Source organism: Chiloscyllium plagiosum, unplaced genomic scaffold (genome assembly GCF_037043375.1).
Source record: "Chiloscyllium plagiosum isolate Xiang-an unplaced genomic scaffold, Cpla_swu_hap1 HiC_scaffold_2, whole genome shotgun sequence".
NCBI classification, from domain to species: Eukaryota; Metazoa; Chordata; class Chondrichthyes; order Orectolobiformes; family Hemiscylliidae; genus Chiloscyllium; species Chiloscyllium plagiosum.
In genome coordinates, this window is record NW_028270140.1 from 118,288,083 (window position 1) to 118,300,661 (window position 12,579).

At 39.4% G+C, this 12,579-nt stretch overlaps 1 protein-coding gene across 1 annotated transcript in view; it reads right to left on the reverse strand.

Moving 5' to 3' along the window:
* The window catches only part of ankra2 (ankyrin repeat family A member 2), a 41,135-nt gene that overhangs the window by 10,913 nt on the left and 17,643 nt on the right, over positions 1-12,579 (reverse strand). The window contains exons 2-6 of the mRNA XM_043707610.2: positions 11,416-11,741; positions 8,081-8,239; positions 7,496-7,561; positions 7,265-7,362; positions 4,235-4,360 (exon numbers count right to left, since the gene is read on the reverse strand). Coding sequence (XP_043563545.1) covers positions 4,235-4,360; positions 7,265-7,362; positions 7,496-7,561; positions 8,081-8,239; positions 11,416-11,704 — 738 coding nt within the window. The 5' untranslated portion in view covers positions 11,705-11,741. The remainder of the gene's footprint in view (positions 1-4,234; positions 4,361-7,264; positions 7,363-7,495; positions 7,562-8,080; positions 8,240-11,415; positions 11,742-12,579) is intronic.

Consider the following 12,579-nt stretch of genomic DNA (forward strand, 5'->3'; position numbering starts at 1 on the left):
GGATATGTTACATTTCAATCATCATACCTTGGTTCTTCTCTCATAAGTAAGAAAGTGGATGACCAGAAGTCATTTCATCCAACATGGAATCTCACAACTGCAATTTGAAGAATGGAGTCTATGCACTACAGATGGATCTTGGGGACATTGACTGTGATGATATGATCTAGGGGAGGAGCCAGGACCGCAGATGTCCATTTGACAGACACAACTTTTGGGAGTGATGGGATATGGGATACCTCAGAAGCACATTAATAGGTTAAGTAAATGGGCAAAAAGTTGGCAAATGGAATATAATACAGGAAAATGTGAATTGTTCATTTTGGAAGGGACAAAAGAACAGAATATTATTTAAATGGAGAAAAATTGCAGAAAGCTGCAACACAAAGGGACTTGGGTACTTATGCATGGAACACAGAAAGCCAGCACACAGGTGCAGAAGGTAATCAGAAAAGCTAATGGAATGTTGGCCCTTACTTCAAGATGTTGGGCTACAGCAGTAAGGAAATCTTACTGCCACTGTAGAAAGTGCTTGACAGACCACATCTGGAGTACTGTGATCAGTTCTGGTCTCCCTATTTCAGGAAAAATATTGCAGGGGAGGCAGTTCACAGAAGGTTCTTAGGACAATCCCTGTGTTATGAGCAAAGACTAAACTAGTTGGGGCTCTACTTACTGAAGTTTAGAAGAATGAGTGGTGACCTCTTTGAAACCTATAGAATTCTTAAAGGGCTTAACAGGATTAATTCTAAGAGGACATTTCCCCTCATGGGAGAGTTTAGGACCAGAGAGCATAGCTTCAGAATGAAGTGCCAATTTTAAACTGAAATAAAGAGGAATGTCTTCATTCAGAGGGTTGATTATATTTGGAACTCCTTGCCACAGTGAACTACAGGAGCAGAGTCCTTGTGTATGTTTAAGACTGAAATAGATAGATTCTTTATCAGTAGGGGAATTGAGGGTTATGAGGCAAGAGCAGGAAAGTGGATGTGAGGAATGTCAAATCAGTTGAATGGTGAAACAGGCTGCAGGGGACAAATGGCCTGCTCCTGTTCCCATTTCTTATAGTCTTATGGTCTAGGTATTCACCAGGGATAAATCCTTTGTTCAAGGATCATTTTAGCACAAACATGCAAGCAGATGAGGCAGTGGAAGTGCTGCATGTATCACAACTGTTTTAACATTAAAGTTGGTCCAGGGCATCAAGGGCAAAGTTTATACATATACTGTAGCTTTTATAGAGTTGAGGATATTAGAGCTTTAGCTGAATGGATAAATCAAAATTTTATTGCATGAATACAATCAGCAAAATAGGTCAATGAGGATTGCAAACTGCAAACAGAGTCGAGAGCCAACTATCCGAATGAAATATAAAAACAAAATCAGAAAAGGTCTCAAACCATTCATCCTAGAAGCAGGCAGTTGTAAAGTTCTCTACGGACTCTTGGGCTTAACAGACTACTGCCCTATTTTCCTCTGTTTGATAAGTCACCTGGTGTATGTTAGGATCCTTCATCTTCCTTCTCAGAGGTTTCCTCTCACTTCTGCATCTTCTTGTTTGTCAATACTTCCCCTTTTGGCAAGTGAGATTGTGGATGGTGCAACAGACCACGATGATGCAGGACACCCTATTTAGGAACTCCGTGGGTTTACTCTGAGTGCTCCAGTTTCCTCCCACAATCCAAAGATGTGCAGGTTAGGTGGATTGACCATGCTAAATTGCCCAAAGTGTTCATGGATGTGTGGGTTAGATGCATTAGTTAGGGGTAAATGTTCAGTAATTGAGAATGGATTTGGGTGGGATACTATTCGGCAGGTCAGTGTGGACTTGCTGGGCAGAAAGGGCCTGTTCCCAGTGCATGACACCATGTGATCTCTTCAGGCATCAGAACCTCATTATCAGGAGGGCTATGGTATGTTCCACAATGGCTCTGACTGAAAGTATAGCAGTATAGTATCTTTCTTTGGTGGATTCTTCTTCTGAGTTGTGATCAGCCAGGTGTGTAGAGGGCGTCTCTCATTGCCCAAGAGCTACAAGTGTATGGGCAGAAAATCTTTGAAAAGGCCCACCACCTGCAAGTACTCCAAGATAGACATGTCATGGCATCTTCCCGGTATCTGGGTTAGACCTGCAAAATCTGTTGCGGTCATCAATAATTTGAACATTAAGGGATTGGAATCCTTTTCTGTTGACGAAGACTGCTGGTTCATGATGGGGTGCATTTGTTTGCATCTTGCACCTGCAGGAAACCAGCAATGGCGAAGCATTCTAATGCCCAATGATCTGACTCTCAGTGTCAAGGGGCAAAAAGATGAATCGGTAAGCTGTTGTGAAGAAAGCATCCCAAATGTAATTATGAGTTGTGGACTGTGAAATGCCCCAGAAGTTCCCTGAAATGACATGCTGACAAAACAATTAAAGACACCCGATACGGGATTGGGGTAGCCCAAAAGGTGAGTGCAAATTCTCATCCAGAAGCTAGCATAGGTGTGACACCATAGTTCAGATATCATAGAATCCTTACAGTGTGGAAACAGGCCCTTCAGCCCAACAAGTCCACACTGACCCGCCAAAGAGTATCCTACCCAAACACATTCACTTTTACTGTACATTTACCCCACTCATGCACCTAACCTACACATCCCTGAACACCTTGGGCAATCCACCTAATCTGCACACCTTTGGATTGTGGGGGAGGAAACCTGAGCACACGGACAGGGAGAGAATACGCAAACCCCACATAGACAGTCGTCTTGAGGCTAGAATCGAACCCGGGTCCTTGGCGCTGTGAGGCAGCAGTGCTAACCACGGAGCCACCGTGCCATTCCATGCAGATATTCTTGCAGATAACTGCACACATACTTGTAGATCTTGTCCTGAACAAGATCCCTATTCCCAGTCATGTTCTGCTGCTTCTTCCTTTGAAGGCTGTTTGGCAGCCAGTGCTAGCTGCTGCTATTATTGCTGCAGGCAGAGTTGTTTTTGTTATCTTCTGCAATGGTCCCTTTGCATAAGACCACAGAATTGCTGGTTTGACCTCTAACATCCTCAACTTATAGCAGATCTGTGAGAACAGTAGAAGTATAAAGTCTTAGCAAAGGGATATTTCAGTTCTAACACCCTTTCCCCATTAAGGTCCAGGTTATGGTCCCTCAGAGGGGGGTGTTGCACTTGGGCAGGGCACCAAGCAACATGCACTGACCGACCATCGTTCACTTCTCGCCCAATAACCATGCCTCCCCTTCCTTTTTCACAACAGGCCATGCTCTTAATGCACATGCAGTGTGTTGGCTGTGTAAGCTCCTGGAACAGGAGAACCTGATATTGACAGAGCACCGTGCCACACAGCAACATGCACCCCTCCCACCCCCGACTTGAATATCATGTTTAACTATTTGCCATGGCTACATGTTCCTATCTTTCATTCTAAAGCTTCTCCTTCAGTGACAAGCTGCCTTGTTTTCTACACTGAACTGTCACCTGAGAAGCTAATGTGTCATTGTGATACAGTTGGTTGGAGCAACATTAAATTGAATGTTAACTAACACACAGTCATCTACTACATTTAGAGGAAAAAAATGTAGACAAGAAGCATTCCAAAATAATTGGCAAAAACTATGTACTCACCTGGATTGGAGCCAAATAATCAAAGTCATCAGCTCAACAGCTCAATGATGCAGTTGAGTCTCTGAAGTGTTGGTTGTCTCAACAGACAGAACTTATTGGAAAGAGCAAGTTAATTCCAACTAAGGATGGAGGACTTACTTGTGAAAGTTTATTTCAAAAGGGAAGAATCTGATTTTTGGACACTTGCCCAATTAATTCATACTCACCATTATTTTTGACACCCTAGTGAGTGGAAAATCACGCCTATTCTATTCACAAGCCTTTAAGAGGTATTAAACTTGGCAATGTGGGAAAACTTAATTAGCATCTACATCTGAAACGTAAAACTGCTGAAATGAGGTTAATGACTACCCCTACTGATATTATTTCAGCTATATTAGATTGTCAGGCTGAGCAACGGCTTACAAATTTCTCAGAACATATGGTTTGAATGAACAGAAGGGGAAAAACTAGAAGGGTTTATTTGATAAATGACAATAAATTCAACATAAATTGTTCCCAGCTGGCAGTTTTACTTTCTACTGAATTTGCTTTTAATTTTACTTAAAATATTATTTCTATATAAACAGGAAAAGTATTGGCTGATGGGTCCCTGATATTACTTACCCAGTCATATTCATTCACATCACAACCATAGTCAAGCAGCATGTTTACAATGTTCGAGTAGCCTTTACTGCTGGCAAGTGACAGTGCACTCTCCCTCCCATTGGCTAAAAGATGTGGATCTCCTCCCTTTCAAAAGGAAATACACAAGATGCAATTTAACTTCAAAAGCATAAAACTAATAGATGGCCTTAAGTTAAAATGACTTAGGACACACATTTTAAAAAGACAAAATCATAAATTAACTAAATCAGGAGTAAAGCTATTTACAACATATAAAAATCAGTTTTGGAAGATTACATTTTCAGGATTCAGCTATTTTAATAGATATGGAAAATTAAAATGGCTTACTCAAGGGTTATGTATGCCATGTCAAAACATAGCTAAATTAGGAGACACAGCAAAGAATGTGGGGTCCCAGCAACTGTCAGGCCAAAGCTCTGAAGACTTAGACACCAGAAAGAAGGAAAAAAAGTCACAGGCTTGCATTCATATTGTACCTTTCATGATCACCTCAAAGCACATTACAGCTAATGAGCTACCGTAGAACTGCAGTCACTGATGTAATGTAGGAAACTTGCTCATAGCAAGCTCCCAAAAATGGCAATGTGATAATAACACAATAACTTATTTTGGTGATGCTAATTGAGCAGAGAGATCATCAAGTCAACCCGACCCCCACCAACCCAACTCAAACCCCTGATAGTATTTGAAGAATCTTCCAAACACGTAACCACCATCATCTTGAAGGTCAAAGGATACATGGAAAGATCATGATTTGCAAATTCTCCACTGAGACACTCACCATCCTAACTTGGAAATGTATTGCTGTTCATTTAGTGTCATTGAGTCAAAATCCAGGAACTCTCTATCTAACAGCATTGTGGGTGTCCTTACAGACGGCAGTGATTCAGGAAGGCAACTCACCACTACTTCTCAAGAGCAACTAGCAATAGGCCCTGGTAGTGACAACCATATCTTGTGAATAAAAAAAAAGTGCAATGGGATTTACCTGAAATGACAGATAGGATCTTGGTTTAACCTCTTATCCAAAAGACAGAAGCGCAGACAACAAAAACAAAAACAAATTTAACTTGCCACTGATTAACTCTCCAGTCAACAGGAAAGTGATGGAAGAAGTGATCTTAAGAAGTTGTTCAATCTAGTGTGGCAAAGAGTCCGAATCAATAGGGATCTGGCAGAGATGGGGTATTGCATTTATTGGCTGAAGTCATACTTGGCACACAGGAAAATGGTTGTTGTTGGTGGTGGCTAATCATATCAGCTCCAAGACATTGATTGAGTGCCTTGCTGCAGATTTATTTAATGACTTGTCCTCCAACATTAGATCAATGAAGATAGGCAGTGGATGTTGGTTATGTAGACTTTACTAAAGCATATAACAAGGTCCCACATAGTATGCTGGTCCATAAGAATAAGAATATGGGATCCATGGTGAGTTGATAAGTTTGAATACAAAATTGGCTTGGTCATTAAAGGCCTGTTACCAGTGGATTTCCGCAAGGATCAGTGCTGGGATCTCAGTTGTTTGTAATTTATATAAACAAACAGTTTGGATGAAAATCTAAGTGGTCTAATTCGTACATTTGCAGACGACATGAAAATTGGAGGAGTTGTAGATAGTGAGGAGCAGATACGATAGCGACATTTAAGAGGGGTTTAGAAAGATGTGGACAGGCAGGGAAGAGAGAGATAGGGTCAGACAGATTGGATTAATTTAGAATGGCATAGTGGTTGGCACAGATGTGGTAGGTTGAACGGGCCATTCCTGTGCTGTACTGTTCTACATTCGATAAGATGGTTAATCACCATCCCATTCACTAGCTCACAAAACTCTCCATACTGTACAGAATCTACAGAATGTACTACATTAATTGCCATGGCTTCTTAAACAGCAGTTCCAAAACTTTCAGCCTCCACTTATCCAGATAGACAAGGACATAAAGAACATGAGAGTACTATTGCCTTCATGCCATCCTAACTTGGAAATTTTACAATATTCTTCATGACTGGATCTAATCTCCTGAACCTTCTACCTAACCACCTATAGGAATTTCTTTACCACATGGACTAAAGTAGTTTATGAAGGTCAGATCATCTGTAGTGTAATTACGAATGGGTGATAAATGTTAGCCTGCCAAAATGCACACATACCAAAGAATAATTAAAAGCAAGGACATCCTTTGCACACAATTTTATTCAACATTACTAAATTTTGTTGAAATTTGTGGTATATGTTTCCTTCTTACTGCTGAGTTGAACATTTAGCTAATACCTGCTCTCATATGGGTCAAGATTGATAAATACAACACTATTACCAACATAAATCCAGTTGCTCCTCAATACCCTTGTAGGTAAATATAGTAATATTATAGTACTATTCCATGTAGATCATTAAACACCCAGCTGAGTTCATTAATTTTAGTGGAGATGCACAACTGTACTAAGAAAGGCTCAGGCTCAAGGTTCTCTCAGTTGTTTGCAGAATGGGTTGAAGCAAAAAGAGCCTCTCCTTTGTTGTGAAAGAAGTTGGTTGAATCATCTTCTAAAAATAATTGTTTAAGTTCGCACCCAGAAAGCTAACAGCCATTAAGTCCTACTTGAGATAGCACCTTCAGGACAGGAGTAAAACAAAAAAAAAGAAACAAAAACGAACTCCAAATTCAAAATGTTGTATTGCATTGCCAGTCACAAAGTTACATGGGCACCAATAAGCTGCATTATTAAAACTTTAATGAGGACTTCTGTAACTATGTAGGGGAATAATGGTTAGAGACAATTGGGCTGAAGATTTTGGCATGTATTTTCATGTTTGATACTTCATGAGCACAATCAACATCATTGCACTATTGGAAAGTTAAATAACATACAACTTAAAATACACATCTTGTCTATTCTACTCATTAAATAAAAGGGAACCTAAGTCTTTGTTTCATTTACTCTCTAATAATTTAATAATTGACTTTTAATTTATTAGAATTACTATATACAGAACAGAAATAAATTCCTTACATTCTGTAGCAAAAATTCCACCACAGCAATTTGTCCATGAGCTGCTGCCCACATCAATGGTGTAAAGCCTTGCTCATCTTGCATGTTTAGCAGATTGTCTAGAAAAGTAATAAAATAGAGGCTTTCATTCAGGTCTACAGGCTTGTGTACAAGCTCAACAGGCATCAAGGTCATTTTACAATTCATGCATCTTATTTGTACAAATCAAAAACTCAACCTCTAAGAACTTACCTTGCTCTATACGGCTTGCCAAATAAATTAATTCCCCTTGTGCAGCCAACTGATGTACAGACAAAGCTATAAAAAATATATTAACAAATTAGTGCCTGATAGAAACCAATTAAACTATTTAGCTAAGGCAATTTATTTGACAAAACTTCAATTAAAGCAATATTTTCCTTAAAATAGACGATTAACAAAACCCCTCGTTTCTTCTCATTTTATTTGCATTTCTATTTTTCCTAAACCACCGTGGTGCCCATCACTTCATGCCACTACATGCACAAACTGGCTAATGACACAAAGAGCACATTGGGAGCCTGTGAACAGATTTGAATATTTTGCTAGCTAATGAAAAAGACAAACAAGAGAAATGGAATTTGATAAAAGAATAAGGAATGTTAAAACTAACCATAACAACATTTGGCCCATTCTATTGTAAAGCAACAACTGATTTGGACTTTGGTTTCAGCAAACTATCTAGTCTTCGCGCACTCATGCAATAAACCTGCGCCATTATTAAAGATTATGTTTGGTAGTACACGTTAAATCCAAGGTCATTTGGATGCAAATCAATTATGTTTACACAAGACTTACAGTGCAAGAGTAAAGGTGCAGCTGAGATTTCATTGCCACGATGTTTGTTAGTCAGAGTTGTCGACTGTTTAATGGGCGAGAAATGCTTGGTCACTGATGGTGTGTAGACATGTCTTACTTGAATTCCAGGAGAAGCAGAGGTGTGTATGTTGCACTCAGCTGCAAACAACATAAGTTAACACCTGAAAATTGGCCTTATCTATGCAAAAACTAATCATACAGTAATCTTCACAATTACAAGCAAATTATAATAGTTTCCACATGTATGCAATATAGGATTGACTGAAATGTGGTTGGGAGCTGGTTGGAGATATGTAAATTGATCTTGCTAAATAATCAGAATGTTAAAATAGAACCAAAGTCAGCGGATGCTGGAAATCGGAAACAAACAGTAATTGCTGGAAAAACTCAGGTCTGGTAGAATTTGTGGAGAGAAAGGATCAGTGGTGCTGGAAGAGCACAGCAATTCAGGCAGCATCCGAGGACAGGCAAAATCGACGTTTCGGGCAAAAGCCCTTCCTGATGAAGGGCTTTTGCCCGAAACGTCGATTTTGCCTGTCCTCGGATGCTGCCTGAATTGCTGTGCTCTTCCAGCATCACTGATCCAGAATCTGGTTTCCAGCATCTGCAGTCATTGTTTTTACCTTGTGGAGAGAAAGCAGAGTTAATGTTTCAGTGACAGTTCTGAAGAATGGTCAGTGGTCTCAAAACATTAACTCTGTTTTCTCTTCACAAATGCTGCCAGACATACTGAGTTTTTTCAGCAATTTCTATTCATCAGAATGAGAGTTACTTTGCTTTCAATTGTTACTCTTATCTGTGCTTCTCTTCAACTCAGTGATCAGGCTACAGAATAATGTAACAACATTTCTTCTTTTCCCTGTCCACCCAATGAAAAAAATAATTGGAGGCAATTGGTCTTCTTTTATCTCCGTGCAAGTGAATCTGTTTTGAGAGAGTTAAAAATTACACAACATCAGGTTATAGTCCAGCAGGTTAATTTGGAAGCACTAGCTTTCGGAGCGCCACTCCTTCATCAGGTGGTTGTGGAGTATAAGATTGTAAGACATAGATCCATGCAAGATTCTGTAAATCCATTTTTTAAGATTAGAATCAGTCTGGCAATTGTGGCGCAGACAGCCTCACACAGGGCACTCGCATCTTCAATGCATTATCTGGACCGATATGACACCAATTGTTAAAGTTCACTTGAGAATATAACTTTTAAAAAAAGTTTTGCAATTTACATATGAAAGAACTGAAACCAACACGGTCATTCTAAAAGATGAGAGACTTAACAAACGATGCAGGTTTTTTTCAATATATAATTTCAGTTACATCACAGTGTAAACTTTTGCTATAAATTGTGTGTCTTACAATCTTATACTCCACAATAACCTGATGAAGGAGCATCGCATCGAAAGCTAGTACTTCCAAATAAACCTGTTGGACTATAACCTGGTGTTGTGTGATTTTTAACTTTGTACACTTCAATCCAACACCGACATCGCCAAATCATGTTTTGAGAAGAGTTCAAATCCAACCCAAAATGCCATATAGTCAGCAAGCCACACAAGATGCTTGTCACTTTGTTTCCCAAGCTTTCCTATCTTACTACTGGCATTTAGAATTTGGGATTAGAAAGAAGATATTCAAGTTTATAGATGACACTACAATAGTCAGGTGAATGGTGACATGCAGAATATTGAAAAAGGGGATTGTGCAAGCAACTGGACAGTAATTCCACTGGAACTGCAGTCTAAATGAAAGATATTAAAAGGAAGAGAATCAGCAGCAGCTTTGAAGGTTCAGATCTGCAGATACTTAGGACAATTAGACAAATGATAGGTAAGCATTTCACCCTCTAAATTTTCTGTCCACCAGCTCCAGCAGTGCAGCACTTCTTCAGTACTGAAACAGATGCCGACTTTGTTATTTGTGCTGAAGTCCTGAAGTGGGAATAGAATTCACAAGCTTATGACTTGGTGAGCTACCATAGCTAATAAAATGAAAGTAAAAGCCTCATATATTCCTGTTCATCGACTGGATCATGTTGAAAGCGGAAATTGATTTCACTTCTGATACATGACCTAATGTAGAATTTCAAATATTTACAATAGTTGTTTATAATTATTCAAAATAGCTATATTAAACTTACAATTCACTGATGTAACATGCCCTACAAACATTTCTATAATGCTACAACAAATATTTTGGTCTATACTATTAATTAAATCCCTTCAACTCTAGAATATTATGCAGCACGGTGGCTCAGTGATTAGTACTGCTCCTTCAAAGCACCAGGGACCTGGGGGTCAATTCCACCCTTGGGCATCTGTCTGTTTGGAGTTTGCAGATTTCGCCGGATGCTCTGGTTTCCTTCCACAATTCAAGGATTAGGTGGATTAGCTATGGGGAATGCAGAGTTACAGGGATAGGATAAGGGGTGGGTCTGGGTGGCATGCTCTTTGGAGGGTCAGTATGGACTTGAGCCAAAATGTCTGCTTCCACACTGTCGGGATTCTATGATTCTAACACAAAGACATTTTTGTGTAATGTAACAATCAGCACTGAATGGTTCTCTTAGATCCTAATCATCACTGCTGTTTACACTTGTTTTCCATTGTTCTGATTGTATCTCAATAAATTATTAAAACACATGCTCTACGTTTTTCCAAAGCATAACTGACATGACCATTGTATATCATCTATTAATTTAATTCATTTTAGTTTTCTTTCATGAAAGAATTTCCATATTTCTAAATTCATAAGTACCTTTTGTTATGTTAGTATAAACATAATCAATAACCTCTTGTTGGTCTCACCTTTTCTCTTTGTTTTCTAAGAGGAACTCACTTGATTTCTCTCTCTTAATTTATTAATTTCAAACTGTTTTTACATTGGCACTTTTAAAGTAATATAATGTCCCAACGTTCTTCCCAGAGACATTATAAAATAAAATGTGACACTGAGCTAGAAGATGATATTGGGGATGATGATCAAAAGCTTGTTCAAAGTGTTAGATGTCAGGCATGTCTTAAAGGAGGAATGCAAGATAGAGAGATGGAGAGGTGTCCAGAACTTAGGACCAAGGCAACTGAAGGCAATAAGGAATAATTTAAAAATGGATGCTGAAGAGGCATAGATATGTGAGAAGATTATGGGGAAGAAGGAGATAACACAGACATATCTAGGCCAAACCATGAGATAACTAAAAACAAGATTGAGAAGATTAAAATAAAATTGTACATGGCTTAATTGCAAGTCAGTGTGGCTCAGAAAACAAATACTTTCTGAGTTCTTAAAACCAATTAAGATCCTTGCATTTTATTTACCTTTGAATAGTACAGAGGCAACTTCTAGATCAGAGTTCACCTGATCTTGAATATTTTTACTCTCTTCTTCATTCAGAGATTTTACAAACCGAGAGCAGACATTCATATCAAATCTATTTGGTAGGACAAATTTCATTCCCATGGCAACATTCTGGGAGGGACCACCATCTTCATTAATTTCTGCACGAGGCTCCAGCTTGATATATGGAAGTTCAGCAAAGGAGGATTGATTTTCACTTCCATCTCCAGAAGGGTCAGCTTCAACAGTTGGGTTCTCTACTGCAGACATTCCTGCTCTGTTCAGATGGTACAATCTGTTACTCCATCTGTTGGTACAACATTGAATTACAGCAGTTTAGCATACATGAATTTGAACACCTGAATCTACCAATGTAACGAATACCATGAAGGCAAGGTTCACCAAATTGTTGTGGTTCTGTTCGCCGAGCTGGGAATTTGTGTTGCAGACCGTTCGTCCCCTGTCGAGGTGACATCCTCGGTGCTTGGGAGCCTCCTGTGAAGCAGCTTTTACAGGAGGCTCCCAAGCACTGAGGATGTCACCTCGACAGGGGACGAAAGGTCTGCAACACAAATTCCCAGCTCGGCGAACAGAACCACAACAACGAACACCTGAGCTACAAATCTTCTCACAAACTTTGTTCACCACATTAGCAGCCATAAGCTCATCTGGTAGATTTTTTTACCAGAGTCAGAAGGTTGCAAAATCCCACACCAGTCCAAATCTTGACAGCACATCTTCCAGGTTGATGTCTCAGTTCAATAATAAAGAATTTCTGCATCAGCAGAATGACTGAATTGTTCTAACATTGGTTATAGGTTGTAAGTCATTTACCTGACCTTTGGATAATAAACCAGGGTTCTGCTTATTCATGCCAGTGGTCTCTGTACAACACTGCATGCTGCCCTCGAAGCAGCTGTGTTAGTGCAGAGAATGTCACACATCTCCTTTTGGAACGTGCCTTTGCAAAGAAATTCTGAACAAAGATTCAGTGATTTTTGTCCAGAGCAACTCCATGATACAATATGGCTGTTTGTTGGGACACACCCTGAGACAAACATTGACTGCGCCTAAGGATCATCAACTTGGTGAAAACTGATCTTTGGTCTGCCCGAAACTTGTTGGTCTTTCAGTGTAAAGATTTG